Source organism: Dipteris shenzhenensis, chromosome 7 (assembly GCF_047967505.1).
Source record: "Dipteris shenzhenensis isolate YYH24624 ecotype China chromosome 7, Dip_SZ_1.0, whole genome shotgun sequence".
NCBI lineage: Eukaryota > Viridiplantae > Streptophyta > Polypodiopsida > Gleicheniales > Dipteridaceae > Dipteris > Dipteris shenzhenensis.
The window spans coordinates 30,079,398-30,097,480 of NC_141602.1; the positions used below are offsets into that span (position 1 = coordinate 30,079,398).

Sequence of the window (18,083 nt, forward strand, 5' to 3'; positions counted from 1 at the left end):
ACACGAAATGCACATGTGGAAGGAGCAACAACTAAATAGAGAATCTCAACATGTACCACTACTGTGTTAGAGAATGCACACAGCGAAAATATGTAAAGTCTATGGTGTATGCCACAGAAGAACCTCGAGACCATGAGGGATTGCTGTAATCCAGCTTTAGGCAATATGTGCACACAAGAAACAACTCACAAGCACTCAGATCTGTGTATCAGACAGCAGTAGAATAACCAATATATCTCAAGATGTATTGCTCCAAAACTGAGCCAAAAAATCTCTTACAAATAGCTCCCACAAAGATCCGTCACCATGCAGGACTTCGCTGCCCTGGATGGTCTGTGGTGAGCACATGTACTGCTCCTAAGTCTGCCCTGGCACTCTGCAGGTTGTGTGCTCCTCAATGAGCTTCAGTGACCTGCAAGTGCCTAAAGGCATAGAGACCTCAGTCTGTCCACCCAATCTGCTTGCCAATTAGTCCTGTATGTACTTTGTGTGATATGCAGGAGACCAATACAGGGGATCACTTTGCATTCAGATGCCCTGTATACTATGAGATCTGTCGACGACATCATTGTCTTTTCAGTAGCGTTTTTTGGCCCACTCAGAGATTTCCTGGCACCGCTTGATAAGTGACACATGGCCACTTTCTTCTTGAGGTCCAGAGACAGAGAGATCAGCCCATAAGAGGGACCGGCTGAGCCCAGCTATGGCACGATCACGGATTTTTTCTCCAGTGACCCAGGCTAGGAACAACACGAGACGTAGCAGAAAGCCTGAGTGCTAGGGACAATAGGGGACATAGCAGAGAGCCAGAGTGCACGACCCGACAAACCTAACCCTAGGTGGACACTCACCTGAGGACTGCAGACAGACAGACTACTAGAGTGACAATAGCACTTGTCAGACAGCGGCCTACCTCATAGAGACTAGAGAGGATAGACTTGGGAGGCCGAGCATCAACAGCAATCTATCACTTACTTCCTCCGACACCAGCCCTCACCAGATCCAGAGCCACTATCAGACGAGCTCCTCTTGTCTCTCCTCAATCGTCCAGTGGAATTGGAGTGCCATAGACGGCATAGACAAGGTCTTGCCACTCAGTTCGACAATTGACCGATTGGTAGGCCCTTGGTGTTCCCCTTTTAGGTTTCTCTCGCAATGACAATGCAATGTATTACTTTTTTCCTCGTCACAGACATCAGCCTTGCATATGGGTGCCCATTTAGTGGCACCACCCTTAGCTTTCATTGTTCTGTTTATTTTCAGTCTCATAGACCTTTTGGCAAGACAAACAGAGATACGAAACATCGTTGCAGCTCACAGGAGAGGCATTATGGCATCTGGATGTCTTTTGAGTCCCTATTTGAGATTGATTGAGTACAGCTACTTGTCATTACTTCTAGATTTGGAGTTTACATGTTTTGTATCTCTGATTTTTAGTATAGTACCAGCAAAGGGTCTTAGTGTGCCCTTTGCCTCAGCCCTTTGTGGCTTGTATGAGTATGTGTCACATTTGATTCTGTACTTTGTCTGATACGCCCGTGAGGCCTCTCTCTCTCTCTCTCTCTCTCTCTCTCTCTCTCTCTCTCTCTCTGCTCCTCCCGCTGCTCTTCCCTGCTAGGCTCTTCCGCCTCCCGCCTCCTTGCTCCGCCCCTCCGCCTCAGCCTGCCTGCTCGACCCTCCGCCTAGGCCTGCTCGACCCTCCCGCCTAGGCCTCTCCGCCTCAGCCTGCCTGCTCGACCCTCCCGCCTCCTTGCCGCTCTCCCGCCTCCCTGCTCCACCCCTCCGCCCAAGCTCTCCGCCTGCGCCTAGGCCTCCTCCTGCCTCTCCTACTCGCCACACCACTCCACCCTCCCGCCTCCCTGCTCCATCCTCCCGCCTCCTTGCTCCGTCCTCCCGCTGCAGCTCCGCCTTGCAGCCCCTTCCCCTTCGCATGGCTGCCCGCTCCACCCTTGCAGCCCCTCCATTCCGCTGCTACACCAAACCCTCCTCCGGCTGTTCTGGCCCTCCCGCTCCTGCCCCTCCCGTTCCTACCTCCCGCTTGGGGCTGCTCCGACCCGCTCCCTCCTTGGCACTGCTCCTTGGCGCTGCCCCTGTCTACGCTCCCACCTGCCAGCTCTCTTCCACCTTCCCCACCCGCAGCTGCGCTCCTCCCGCCAGGTCTCTTCCCCCCCTGAAGCACCACCCTTTCCCCGTAATGTGGGTGCCTCCCACCATGGGGGGGGGGGGGGGAAGGATGCTGGCTCATACTCTTGCTTCCACTTCATCTCCCGCACTAGGAGTTGTGCAAAAGGACCATGGGGGGGGGGGGGATGCTGGCTCATACTCTTGCTTCCACTTCATCTCCCGCACTAGGAGTTGTGCAAAAGGAATCGAAGTCAGTCCAAGAAAATGGGCAAAAGCGATAAAGAGACGGACATATCCAAGAAAGACGACCCAAAAAAAAAAAAAAACAGCAAACACAATTGAAACTCGAGGATGTGAACACACGCTACAACCAAAGTGGACTAAGGGTTGACAGCAATGCAAGGCGGGACATATCCAAGAAAGACCACACCCAAAAAAAAAAAAAAAACAGCAAACACAATTGAAACTCAAGGATGTGAACACACGCTACAACCAAAGTGGACTTGGGGTTGACAGCAATGCAAAGGCAGGACCCAAGTTAGCTTCAGCTCCAGCCTCTACGTCCCTAGCCACAGTTACTATCAGCGCCATACCCATGACAAACAGTGACATACCCATCACATCGGCCTCCTCCCTTTCCTCTCGGATACCTCATCTATCCCCTCCTCTCTTGTTACAGCTTTCGCACCGATTATGACACCTACCTCGGAGGTCTCATACAGTGCTCCGCATTACACCTCGACCTTTCTCTCCCCTCTCCCTTTCAGTCAGCCCACACTCCCACATCCCATTGGGACTGCCTCATCCATGCCACTGTCATCTCCGTACCTCACCCAGCTCCCCCAGTCACCACTCGGCTTCCGGACTCATCCCCATACTTTCATGTCACAGCCATTCCAATCTCAGCTAGGACACGGGCAGGCTGACACACTAGAGGCCTGGGAGACCTTGCTCATGGAGGTACACGATATCTGTGAGCGCGAGATGGAGCTGACACGCTTCGCACAAGAGCAAATTCGCTTCAACAAGGAGCAGAGCCACATTATATAGGAACAGGCTTGCGCCATTCAGGAGCAGGCTGGTCTCATTCAAGGGACTCGGACAGGATATCTCGCAGCTCCGGCACAAGGTCATAGCCATACACACAATCCCAGGGAGTACCCTGGTTGTCGAGGCACAGATTGCAAGCATGCAATCTGTTATTGAGGAGACATCCAGATGGGTTGACTTGGAAATGGCGGGTGGGGAGAGACCCCAACCGAGAGCAATCCTTGATCATACGGTTCCATGACACTCAAGCACGACTTTTCAGCTTTACAACGCACGTCAGTCCTCCGAGATCAGCCAACGATCTCCATGGATGAGGACCTCATCTCTCTACAGGTTGAGGAGAGACGCTCCTTGTTGCAACAGCGGGATCAGGTCCGAAAAGAGAACTGGGGAGTGATACGGGAGGGACAACTTCTTACAGGGCCCCATAGGGCACCAGCCCCCTTCCCTACATAGGGAAACGGGGTCTATGAGACTCAAATATCCGAGACCCTATCCTGCACGATTTGGAACTATAATGGTACCTTATGGTCAGAACCAAGAAACTTCTCGAAATCCTATATAGGTCACGACAGCCTTTTACGCAGAGACACATCAAAGTCCACATCGCCCACTACCAGTAGTCAACGGGTACACATGGTAGTTTGCTTACAAAGATGAGACAAGGAATACATGGGGAGTTCAAGGGTCAAGTGGAGTAGCAGTCTTTTACATATCCACACTTTTGGGGACCATTTCAATAGAGCAGAGAGATGCACATTCCAAATTTCTTTATATCCGGATCCGACAACTGGACAGCCGAGATATGTTTGTTGCAGTTTGCTACTTCCCCCCTGAGACCTCCTAGCTAGAGATACTCAAGGTGAGGATGAGACATCTCCATTTGCTGCTCTTTATCAGTTCATCGTTGACTTTTCTAGCCACGGAAAAGTCCTTCTAGTTGGGGACTTCAACGCGAGGACAGGCACCCGTCAGATACCACTCCTCGACTTCAAGGATGATTCCACTCTACTACCAAACATTGACCTTGAGGATGTTGGTATGCTACGGGTTTCGGCTGATAGACGAGGTCTGATCACATCTTATGGGCAAGCCCTATTAGACCTCGGCAGGATGCATGATCTCATTATTTATAATGGTCTTGACAGATGGCCCGCCTCAAGTGGTTTCACGTGCTTTCCACATGGGGGAGGCTCCAGCGTTGTTAATTACATCATGGGATCACCTGCCTTCACATCTCGCATCACTGATTTTACCATAGCACCTCTCTCTCCAAGCGCTGATCATACCTATCTTTTCTTTAGCATTTCCACTCCCCGTCGCACAGCACCCTCCACCCCACTAAGTTCTTATTCCACCTATCATGATATACGACTTGACCGCGATCACTCACCTACTTACTCTAACCGTCTGTACATACTTCACTTATATAGACTTCATACCCCTATTAGAGAATCATGCTGCCCTGTTCCACTGCTCACTACACGAGGCTGCTCTTCACGCTTTCCCTCATACCACCCACTCCACCCGCCGACCACCCCCTGGGACCGTACCCTGTAATAGCTGGTACAATGATGAGTGTAAGGCTTTACTCCATCAACACCAAAAACAGTCTTCCAAGCGAACCAGAGACACTACGCGAGTATCGTCGACTTGTATGTTAGAAAGAAACTAGACTTCGTTCGTTAGAACGAGGAGGAGCTACTGAACATTTTGTTTAGTAACAACTTCTAAGGACTTTTGGCGAAGATTTCTAGAGAGACGGTCCCCCTCACCACTCACTAATACTCAGGTTTGGTATGATTATGCACGCACACTTTATGACATCCCAAATCAGCCAATCCCTAACCTCTCACATATGCCACACCCCACATCCTGCACCCTCTTCACTAGGGGGGGGGGGGGGGGGGGGAGGATGCCGTAATGAAACTTCATAATGGCCGAGCGAAGGATCATGAAGAGTTCATTGCATATGGGATTAACCTCCTAGCCCCGATCTTAAAAAAGCTCTTTAATAAAGCTGTTTGTTTAGGGTTTCCACGCACCTAGACCATTGACACTATCTCACCCATCCACTAGACAGGGGATCCCATGAGTCCAGAGAACTACAGGACCATTATGATTGGACATGTCATGTCCAAGATTTATGCATCAATACTTGATTCTGAGGTCAGCACATTTGTGGAGTGTTGAGGACTTAGAGCAACAGGACATGCCGGATTCCAACGTGATCATGGAACCATGGACCACATTCTCACACTCAGATGTATCATCGGGGAGGCAAGGGCACGCAAGCACAGGGTTTATTGTTGCTTTGTGGATTTCCATAAGGCATTTGACACGGTTCCGAGAGCCCGCTTCATATAGTGCCTACAGGATTTGGGTTATGACCAAGAGATCATTTGGGCTATCATGGCACTTTACGACAGAGTTTCTGGCAAAGTTCGGATAGGATCTGAGTGAACAGACGAGATTATGAGCACTGTTGGGGTCAAACAAGGGTGTCCATTATCACCCACCTTGTTTGGCCTCTACATTGACGAGCTTGAGACAGTGATGCAAACACAGGCTCTCTTGCGGGCACGTTGATCCGGATATTTCTTTACGAAGATGACGTGGCTCTTTTGTCTTCCAAATGTTGCATTTCAGGTCATCACGTGTCAAGGAGTATGGGAATTACACCTCTGGGCATAGCAAGCTACCATGGCTAGTACTGTCCTCTTCTATGGCTGCTATGCACACACAAAGAGATGGTTTAAGCGACTGGGGCTCCACATGGACAAACGACCTCCCTTCCAATACAGCATGGATGCTCCGTTTCTCCCCTCCTATCACACGAGGTCAACCAAGTTATCCGTGAGGATATCTTACAGCTACACACATTTCGAGCTTGGTTGGAAAGGTGAACTCCTAGTGAAGCTTAGCTTCTACAAAGATCATTGCTGACATATCATAGAGGGTTTCGTTGACCCCCAGGATACACACAGATCTAGTTACCCCCCTCACTGAGGATCTCTATTGGACAGTTCCGAGTCTCTTTACATAGACTTCGTATCGAGAGCGGCAAAACAGAGCGACTACCCAGGGAGAGGCGCATATGCACATTATGTGACATGCAAGAGGTTGAGACAGAGGAGCACTTCATCTTCAAGAGATCCCAGGGCATTTCTACTATCTCTTCAAAGATAAGTTATAACTATGGGATTTTGGCCCAGTTCCCCTCCTACCCAAACCAACGATGTTTAGCAAGTTTCATTCATGAGGTACTTAGACACCGCGAGATGATACTTTGAGCACAAAGACAACAGCAGACTTTTTCCTTCGCTGATCCCTCTCAAAGCTCTATCACGAAGTTTTTTCAGCCAAATCACATGGATCCCCACGAGACGAGGCCTCGACATAACCATGACCCGGAGCCAGTGACTCGACAGCTTAGACAGAGGGTTGAGACACAGATCACACTTGGGGACATCCCCTCCCTGTTTAGAGTCGGAGCCCGACCGACAAGGATCACGGTAGCCCTGGTTAGACGCAGAGCTATGACCAAGAGACGTGCCAAGGCTGCACCCGTGAGTGGCCGACAGCACTCTATCTCCAATTTCATGCCTCCATTGCCTCATCCACCCTGATGTCCTAATGATGATGATGATGATGATGATGATGAGATTGACATATAGTCGACCACCGACGTGACTATGTTGTACTTAGGACTTAGTACTATCATTCTGCATTTCGCATTGGTGTGGATGCTCGTTTACTAGCTCCACCACCACAGCTCGTTTGTACCAAGTTTTCACAGTCTCATAGACCCATCGGTCTTCCGAAGACTACAATAAACTCTCTCTCTCTCTCTCTCTCTCTCTCTCTCTCTCTCTCTCTCTCCCTCCCTCTCTCTCCCTCCTCCCCATACAGCTCTCTCGTACAACCGCTCCCGTACCATACAGCCTCTCTACACCATACAACCGCTCCCCGTACAGCTCTCCATACATACAACCGCTCTCGTACAGTCCGTCCGCACCTTCATCATACCTCCCCGCATACCACAACGTGGAGCCGTACGTCCGTACATCCCCCGTCAATAGCTCTCTGTACCTCTCTTCCGTACCTAGTCCTAGTCCTCCCATCCGTACTTCTCCCCCCGTCCGTACAGCCGTTAGCAAAAGCCCGTACAATCCGTCAGTAGTAGCAGCACGTACCTCTCCAACCGTACCTCTCCCTCTGTACCCATTAGAAGCAACCAAATAAACCCTAACCCGAGTTGGGCTAAACCCCCAACCCAACCCACAAGTTAGGTTAAGCTAGGAGGTTCAACAGACAGCCAATTATGGATTGGCCTACCCTCTCTTCCAAGTCCCCCTCAACTCCCTTAACTCCTTCAACATCCATCAGGACTCGGTACTCTACAGTTGCAGCCATGACACCCTCTCCATATGCACGGAATTACCAAAAAGAAAGCTCAAAACGACCCATCCTCGGGCAACAGGATCAGATTTTTTATCTGCAGCAGGCAATGAGAGCGCTACGATTGGAACTGACAGAAGCAAAGGCCCGACTTCACATTCTGGAAGGGCCTCGTAAGCATGCAATAATTGATGAGGCTGTAAAATCTTGTAAGGATTCCCCCCCTACCCTACAGCTAGTCTCTACAGTCAAAGATCTTGTTCACACTGAAGTACAAACTGCTAAGAAGGAAGTGATTGTGGAAGTGAACAACAAAGCAAGCAAGTCTGATATTCAAGCAGAGATTAAAGAACACGAAGCTAGATGTGATAATGCGCTGAAGATTAGTGAACAACAAAGCAAGCAAGTCTGATATTCAAGCAGAGATTAAAGAACACGAAGCTAGATGTGATAATGCGCTGAAGGTTAGAATTGGGGGACTCCCAGAAGGTTGGTACAAAGAGGAGGACGCATATAGTGAAATATTGGCCAAGATCAAAGCAAGCTTGCCCAACATTGATTGGGTGGATGATGCTAAGCAGGATGATGACGACTCCAGGCCAGCTTCTATTTTGCACTATAAAGGTCATGCAATCCTTACACTGAAATCAAAAGATATGCGGATCAAGCTTCTTCAACAATCTTACAAGTTGAAGGGCACCAAAGTATGGATAGCAAAGGAGCTTACACAAGCTCAACTCAAGATTAAGGCAACTGAATTGGCTAAAGTCAGGGCTGCCAGAAAGGATGGAAAATGGGCAGTTTATGGTGAAGGCGTAGCACTAATCAGACTCTCAGTCTTAAACTGATGTATGGCTGTTTACTCTTCCTGACTATCATGTAGGTACTCTCAATAATATGGGTTGCTTTTTGCACTCCTTGGGAGCTGCCATGTGCCCTCCCTAAAGCAGATGTACTAGAGGGTTTCTTGCTGTCCCATAAACTTTTTGGTCTCCAGTGGACATTAATAGACTTTCTCTCTCTCTCTCTCTCTCTCTCTCTCTCTCTCTCTCTCCCCCCCCCCCAAATAAAACGACAGAAAAGGTAGGACTTTATCAGACAAAGCATGCTCTGCATCACTGTCAGTAAACATATAGCAGGAAATAAGTAGTCAGTCTATTTGATTGAATCAGATCAGTTTAAGACGGAATTAATAGATGGAGCACTGCTTTAAGTGAGCTACACATCGTAGAAACAAGTTGATCTAGAACAGACTTCAAAATACAACTTTCCTCACAAGTTTGCAGGCTGACTGTGTGATCACCCGAATCAGCTTGGCCAACAAATTCAGAATGCCAATGTCATCAAAAGTCTGGCATGGCATAAGACTACACATTGCCAATGTGCTAAAATCCAAAAACATGACGCCAGCTTCAGCACCATTTTCCTCCAAGAATACACGAAAATGATCACAAGGATCTAACCTTAAAGTAAACTTCAGCATACACTAATGACTTTGCAGAAAACTGATTGTAGATGACATTTGTCAGCAATTTTACTGTCTCCAGAATCAGATCACGATATTTCTACCGCCTTTTCTACAATTGACAGTTATGGGAGAAGAAACATTGACAGCATTGAGTAACACTTCAACCAGACCAAACAATATTGCAGAAGAACAACAGAGCATATGTCAGGTCAGATTCTCAGAACTTCAGAGTAAGATATGCAAAAGAGCATGGATAATGTACAAGCCAAATCTTAATCTTTTGTCATACAGTCAAACACCGTTTTCAACCACACACAGAAGGATTGAAAATTCCAGAGTTAGCATACCAGATGATCCATTTTAGGACTAAAGCCTCCCTCCACACCACTTGGCAGCTCACCCACGAACCTCAAGCCCTTGGGTTTTGACCTCTGAACTAAATGATGCTTCACGCCCTCCATAGCCTCATTGTACATGTCACGTAAAAAGTTGACTGGATTGTCATCAAATTTGGCACCTCCCTGCTGGAGCCATACCTTCAGTAGATATTCATAATAGCTATCACCACGAGAGCCAAGCCTAATGTTACTACCATAAAATTGTCCTGAATGTGGACTGCACAAAAAAAAAAGATTTAGCATACATGGTTTCAACATGCTACATACAGCACATTATGAAAGGAATAAATTCAAGACTACAATACAAGCCCCAACCAGAAAGAGATCTCGCCTCCATAGCTCAATATTTGCAGAAAATAAACCTTAAATATTTTAACCTACTAAAATCTTCCTCAGTATATAGCCATGATCACACAGTTGTTGCCAGGGAGGAATACAGGTACTTTTTCAGTCAAAGGCTGCTTTAGGACAGTAGGCAAAAAATGCAAAGGGTGCCATGTGTGCGACCAGCATTGACCAAGTTGAAGATTCCACACATGACCAGGCCTGAGTTCATCAACAATGTAGAGGTGGTTAAGCCAGAGCAGGTTTTGTTTCACAAGTCCAAGAGAGGAGTACCAGCAACTGCCAGCGCCTGTACACAATCAAGTTCAAGCATTGGGGCTCTCATGAGCACCACAGGTTGACAATGTTTTTCTCTCAGATTATCCTCACCTCCTTGCAGCATATAAGGAGGCTTTCAATTTCCCTAGTTTCAGCTTCAGCAGAAGGGGTTGTCATGAGCATGCTTCATGGCTGCCTATCTGACAGCAGGTCACAGCATCATCACGGATGCACCCAGCCACATATAGTCTCTCTCCGGTACTAGGGTTCCACATTGATAGGATACCTCCTTTTCGGTACAGTTTAGATGCCCCTCCGGTACTCCCACCCACCATCCCGATTGGGCCACATACCAACCAGGTCATTCAACAGGATCTCCTGCAGCTACACACCTTTAGGACCTGGTTGGAGCCGAGGGAGCTTCCAGTGAAGCTGAGTTTCTACAGAGATTACTATCTTCGCATTTCGGAGGAGGGATTCATCACACCACCAGGGTACACTAAGCTTCATATGCCTCACTCACTATGGAACTCCATCGGACAATTTCGGGTATCATCACACCGCCTCCGCATAGAGAGCGGCAGAGTAGAGGGGATTCCTAGGGAGCATCGCTTATGCATATTGTGCGACTATCAGGAGGTTGAGTCGGAGGAGCATTTTATTTTCAGGTGCCCAGTGTACTACGAGATCCGAGGTCGCTACCACTGCCTCTTCAGAGGCAACTCCAGGCTCCTTTCCAGACTCCTCGCCTACCCAGATCAGAGATGCCTCGCGGCCTTCATTCACGAGGGAATCCGACATAGAGTACTTACTCACGCGACGGGGCTTGGCCACATCATCAGACACCTCTCAGAGCAAGATCACAGAGTTCTTCCCATCGAGTAACATTGATCGCCCAGTCTCTAGCCGCCAACGTGACAGAGACCCCGACCCGACGATCACAGCACGACACACGAGACATCGAGGGGACACACAGATCACTCTAGGGGACCTCCCGTCATTGTTTGGACCCGGGATACGTCCCACGGGAGTCACGGTGGCTCTGGTCTTGCGTCGAGCCTCGTCCAGGAGACCGAGATGCACGGCACCCCTTGACGGGCACCAGCGTCCCATCACTCGCTATGCACCAGGCAGGGGGACATGACATACGGAGGATTCCGCTCCGCTCCAGTCCTTTTCTTTTCATTGTTACATCCAGATGTATTTGATTATGTATGATCAGACTTAGGATTCAGCACGTGTGATGATGCTTGTTTCAGTAGCTCCACCCTTACTGTGATTTGTATCAGGTTTTCTTTCAGTCTCATAGACCCATCGGTCTTCCAAAGACTCTAATAAAATTTCTTTCTTTTATTTCTTTCTTTCTCTCTCTCTCTCTCTCTCTCTCTCTCTCTCTCTCTCTCTCAGACACACACACACACACACACACATAAAAGTTGCAATGCCATGCAAAGGACACTCCAACAGCAGGCTAGATTGGTCATTTCCATAGGTGGGTTATGGGCCTATAAAAGGCATCCCTCCCCCTCATTCTAAAGCATCAACAGCCGCAACAGCCTTCAGCCTCATTAGATTCTAGGAGGACCATCAAAACAGTCCCTCATAGCTCACTTGTAGGGAGTGCAATGTCTCCCCTCTCCACTCAATCATTACAGAAAGGCCACAGCCTTACATACATCAGGCTTTTCACTTTTTCAAATTAACAAACATATTGTTGGGGGGGGTCGGGTGGCGCGGGGGGGCAGTTGTGTTCAGTGATGCTCTCTTGCATTCTTCACTCACATGCATGCAAGGACATATGATTCAGTTCCCGTCCTACTCCATCCTATTATATTGTCCCCTTCCTACTGCTCCATGATCAACTACTACAAAGAATGCAAAATGTATCTCTCATGTAATTAAAAGATTGATTCGAAGTTTCTCTTATCTTATCTATGTGTCTTATAGGGGATAGCTAAGCTAACAACTTGATGCCCACATGCCAAGCCAATGAAAGATGAGAAGGGTGGTATAAGTGAAGGCTAAAACATGATGAGCATCCACAAAAAGCGGATCAGAAGATAAAAGAAGACAGAAACCATTTGGTTGGGAGAGTCCGTTAAGAGAGGAAGTTCAACGAGGGTGATGGAGATCAAGAAGAACCTTCATGAGGGAATAACATGGAACGCTCTATGAGATGACATGCTCATGCACACTTTATTTCTAGCCATGCATCAAGATGCCATATGCTATGACAACCCACGAATGATTGCACCATCAACCTCAACCATCTCACAACATTCTTTTTGGCATCTCTCGATCCGTAGGCGTCAGGAATATCACAAATTGGGACTCGGAATAATTTTGTCGTAGAAGAGTACAACTCAAAACCAAAATCTTAGTAGGAAAGCTAATGCATTCATGATATATTCTTACGCAATGACGGCAAAGACGGGGTCCCCTTGTATCCAAGAACTTTTTACCAAGTAACAAAGTTATGACAAACAGGTTTGGGTTGGAAGAACCCAATGCTTTGCAAATACCTAGATGAATCCAGGAACATTCCCAAACTCATCCTCTAAAAACACAACATAGTGCAGTTTCAATCTCATGATAGTCACTCACAAGGTTGAAAACCATAAACTCCATCATGCATAGCAGGGACTAGCTACTATGACATCCCCACTGACGTCATCAACGCCCAACAGTGGGTGTGGACCATAGTATAAAAATATGCCCTCACACATACAAATCCACACACCCACACATACTTGAGCATCCATTTATACAAAGACTGAGTTTCAGTCGGTACTCCGGAGGTGAAGGGCAAACTCAGCCATGATGAAGGCTAGCACTAAAGGAGAAGGCTTAATCAAAAGGTAGTCCAAAATCTCTTCATTCAAGCTACAACTGCTTGTGAACTCTAAACATTTTCATTTTAGTCTCCCCCCAACAAGCATCTAAATCTAAATCTAGCTGATAGGGCAACGCACCATTTAAGATAGAAAGAATTATCACAATACCAACAGGCCGCAACTTGGACGAAAACTTCACAAGGTGAAATTTGCATGTCCGCTAATACGCCAATGCTTTGCAAACTTTGAGACCAAAGAATCCACATACAGACAAGGACTAAAGAGCAACATAATTGAAGGCCCTTATTTGTAAGCTGGCCAAAAATTCAATGGCTCGCCCTAGAACTGGGGGAACCCTTTTCAAAAACTAATTCAGCAAGGGCTCTCCGTCTGAAGGAAAGAGGCCTACATAAGCAATCACTAAAACACCTATTTGACTAGCCATACTTTGTTGGAATATCACAATGTAAGGTTTGTGTGTGTGTGAATGTGCACCAACCGTGTGAGAGACATCACCAAGGCCCTCAAATCTAACATGGTATTATAGATCAGTTTCGTTGGAGGGAGTCTGTATCCTGGCTCCTCATTTGGGTCCCACAAGCTACTACTTAGGCAACTACATGATGTAGGATACAATCGGTTGGGCAATAAGGACACTATGAGCGGGTATCAAGCCAGGTCAAGACAATGGACACAAGAGGACGTGAACACGATTGGGGTTGTTCTTTATCACCAACCTTATTTGGCCTATACATTGATGAGCTCGAATCATTCATCATGACACTAGCCACAGTAGGCTTCCCCTTAGCTACATCTTTGATCCCAATTCTACCCTCTGCAGACGATGTGGTTTTACTATCCTCCTCAACCCAAGATATCCAACGACACCTAGATGCACTTCACACTTTCTGTGAGACACATGATTTGAACGTCAACCTTCGTAAAACCAAGGTCATGTTCTTCAACACATCAAAAGCTTGAGAGCAGTTCACCTTTGGCAGGATACCAGTTGAGATTGTTGTGTCTCATACATACTTGGGGGTTCTCTTTTCAAGGCCAATCTTCACGATCACGCCAGCTATGCAGGCCAGTTGAGCAAAAGTATATCGCATTTGTAAACTTAGTGTCAATGCTTTCAGTCTCATTTTCAAGACGCTAGGACCAAGTCTCTCCTATTCGACTCCCTTGTTTGCCCAACTGGGATGTGTGGCAGTCCTTCCTAGGCAACAGATTTATATAAGACAAACTCGTCCCCGAAGCCCAGCCAAAGGACAATCACAGATTTCCTCAATCCTGGTGACCCAAGCCAAAGGTATCAAAAAGGGACATGACGCAGCCTAGAGTACGACACGGCAAACTTGCCCTCAAGTTGAAACACACATGAGGACAGTCCATATATCCTCTTTACTATTTGACTTGAGGAGACAGACCAGTGAGTGGCGCAGTGCTCATTAGATGACAAGCTACCTCTTAGAGATCACAAAGGAGGAAAGAAGGGTCCACACAAACGGATTAGCACTCTATTATTGATTTCCTTCCTCAACAGCATTCACCAGAGCCAGAGCGACCATCTCTTCTATCGTCAACGGAGTTGGTCCCCTAGACAACATATACCTAGATGAGTCCAGGTGAAGTCACTCGTAAGGTTGAAAACCATAAGCTCCATCACGCATAGCAGAGACTAGCTACTATGACATCCCCACTGACGTCATCAGCGCCCAACAGTGGGTGTAGACCATAGTATAAACATACAGCCATGACGAAGGCTAGCACTAAAGGAGAAGGCTAATCAAAAGGTAGTCCATAATCTCTTTCATTCAAGCTCCAACTACTTGTCAAGACTAAACAACTTCATTTTAGTCTCTCCTAGTCTCCAGACGAGCATGTGAATCTAGCAGATAGGGCAACGCACCACTTAAGATAGAAAGAATTATCGCAAACCAACAAGCCGCAAGATGGACGAAAACTTCACAAGGTGAATTTGCATGTCTGCTAATATGACAGATGCATATACCTAGATGAGTCTAGGCACATGCCCAGACTCATCCTCTAAAAACACAACATGGTGCAATTTCAATCTCATGATAGTCTGTAAATATGCCTAGGGGCAAATGATTTAATGTGATCCCAAGAGAGGGGTAAACGATGCATTTAAGAGGTATCCTAGAATGATGACATGTGGCAAACTAGATCCATCTAGGGTACTGTGGGCTTTGTGGATTAGCATGCAGCAGCCTGAACGTGAGTGACGATCATGTATTCATGCTACACAGAGATCGGCTGGGTGGATCAATACTGTGCCATCGCCCGTGATTGCTATGATTGAAAATCTTTTAGACTTTGTAATTTAGATTATGCTGTAACACAATCGGTTGTGCTGGCCCAAGGTTGGCTGGTTCCCAGCCCTATACAAGGGCCTTCAGCCCCCCTTTTCACTCACTCAGCTTCCTCAGTTCAGGACTCAGCTCCCAGTCTCCAGCAGCGCTTCCAGCCAGCATATGTGCGAGGTTTGGGTGTCCTATTTCTGCAGCATAGTTCCATCTCCCGCATGTCGCAATTAGGGGAGAGGTCTCAGCACAGTTTTGTATGCCGATTTGGCAACCATGTATAAATGAAGCAGTGTGCTATAGTTAGGTGAATCTCTTGCGTCTCTCATGCTTGAGTTAGCGTTTTATATTATTCGATTTTCCGCACAGCAAGTCTCTGCATGTTTCATTGGTATCAGAGCAGTATGGTTCCTTGTGATTTGGGTTAGGTAGGGAGTCTTGGCAGCAAAGCTTAGTTATGGGGACTCAGCTAGCAGAGGAGGGAGCATGTCTGGGATATTATCTAGTTTTGTATTTGGTCCCTACCTCGGACTACCATACTCCATTAGCCTCTCCCTCCCAACCTTCAACGTGCATCGGGCCGGCTTCCGTCTTCACCCGAATGCATTTACAAATTGCGGGGCAAGGTTAGGGGGGAATTTTTTTTCCTCTAGAGTTATTATTGCAGCAGTTGATGGGTCTTCCAGCCTTCCATCATGGGCCCGTCTAGCAGAGCAGCTCTCAGGCAAGCGTTCAGGGAGCAGGATCATTTCCTTGAGAAGAATATGCTCTTTTCTGAGCTGCCCGAGCAGGACAAGAAGACAAAGGAGGAAGCAATGACATTGGATTGTTTTCGGCTTCTATTGGAACAGGAAATCCTTGAGGCGGCCGCGCAATGATCTAGATGTCGTGCCGACTTGGCAGCATATGAGGTCTAGACTCTAATGCAGGCGAGACCGAGAGCAGATGCTTGTATAACACCAACAGTTTCTCATGGCCTGCTCACAGTTCCTCTCCTCAACAGCAGTACCCACAGACCGCGCATCAGTTGGAAGTCCTTTATCTGCATTGGAGTCTTCCATCTCCGAGCATAGTTCAATGGACTATTTTGCAGCAGCTCAAACAATGGTTTCCCTTGGGTCTACTAAGCCAGGGGATCATTTAATTTCCACAGTCAGTGCCTTAGGGTTTTCCACCCATGGGGGTAGTGCAGCCATTTCCACAGCATGCTCTCAGGGGTCTTTCATCCCTGGGGTAGACGAGGTGTTCTCAGCAGTTCTGGACGTATCACAGTTCTTTCAGGTAGCATCCTAGTCAGTTGAGTCATTAGAGGGGTGCCCCAGCATCTCCTCCGTTCCTTCGGAGAGCATCCAATACAGTCTACTCCTTGGAGGCGTGCTCCCAGTGCTAGTCGCCACTCAGCTCAGCTCCTTGGAGAGACAGCCACAGTTCCATCTCTCTTGGAGTTTCTCAGAGAGACAGCTACAGTTTCCACAGCTCCTGGCATCATGCAAGTTCTTCGGGAGACATTTCCATCCATAGTTCTAGATTCCAGGAGGGTGGCACAGTTTTTACCCTCAGCAGTTATCACACCAGCAGAGGAGGCAGGTTCATTCCAGCTTTCCCTCACTGCAGTCATGCAGACAATAGTACCACACTTTCTAGGAGTGCATGTGAGTATGATAGAGTTCCCAGGTTTTCAGTTTTGGTTGCCTAGCTTCAATGGCTTTCTCATCACCCCAGCAGTTCTTGGAGTAGCACTAGCATTTCTATATGTTGGTGGATCTTCTGCAATGGGGAGAATGCATGCCAACAGTTGGTAGCCAGTTTCATGCCATTGGACTTCTGGAGTGCAGTCCTTCCACATCAACAGCTCAATCAGTCCTCAGCAGGTCACGAGGACAACAGGCAGTTCCTATGTCCAGGAGTCTATCAGAGTGCCATACCACCCAAGGATCAAGAGTTCGCAGTAGTAGTGTGGTGGGATGATTGGCCTCAACAGTTCGGCTTCCAAACTTCACGGCAATATGGGTTCTTAGGAGTTTTTATTGAGCCTCGGTGTTATCATAACAAAACATTCGTTCCTCAGCCTTTTGGAGTGGTACCAGATCAGTCCCAGTGCGAGACTGTTATTCCTCAGTTCTTTGGGAGGACAGTCAAGTTTTGAGCAGCAGTTGTTGGTCAGCACGATCACATTTGCTTCACAGATTCACTCAGTCCCTCAGTAGCTATCATCATCCAGAATTTAAGTAGGAGGGAATGTCACATGCACCCTACACTAGGGAGCATGGTGACGCAGTCTGACCCATTTGTCGTACACCGGCACGAGCTACAGGGGTCTGTTCCTAGTTCCCATAGTCACAAGCCATGGCGGAGCAGTTCGGGTCACCAAGACAAAGCGTTGCAAGGTCTCCACCCAGCAACAAGTTCAGAAGAGGGGAATTTCACATGCACCAAGGTCAAGCCCAGGTGGAGTGACAATTGGCTGTCCAGCCTTCCTGAAATGGCCCAAGAGGGCCTGCTTAGGAAAGGGCTAGCAGCCTGGTCAGCCAAAACCGACCAGCCAGTCGGTTGTGCTGGACCAAGGTTTGCTGGTTCCCAGACCTATATAAGGGGCCTTCAGCCCCCCTTTTCACTCACTCAGCCTTCCTCAGTTCAGGACTCCGCTCCTAGCCTCCAGCAGCGCTTCCAGCCAGCATATGTGCGAGGTTTGGGTGTGCTATTTTTGCAGCATAGTTCCATCTCCTGCATGTCATAGTTAGGGGGTTTTGTATGCCGATTTTGCAACCATGTATAAATAGAGCAGTGTACTATAGTTAGGTAAATCTCTTGTGTCTCTCATGCTTGAGTTAGCCTTTTATATTTGTCTATTTTCCGCCCAGCAAGTCTCCGTATGTTA

At 47.7% G+C, this 18,083-nt stretch overlaps 1 protein-coding gene across 1 annotated transcript in view; it reads right to left on the bottom strand.

The window, feature by feature from the left end:
* MNS3 (alpha-mannosidase 3) overlaps positions 1-18,083 on the bottom strand; it is a 42,442-nt gene that overhangs the window by 1,827 nt on the left and 22,532 nt on the right. Inside the window, exon 3 of the mRNA XM_087377304.1 lies at positions 9,391-9,658. Coding sequence (XP_087233430.1) covers positions 9,391-9,658 — 268 coding nt within the window. The remainder of the gene's footprint in view (positions 1-9,390; positions 9,659-18,083) is intronic.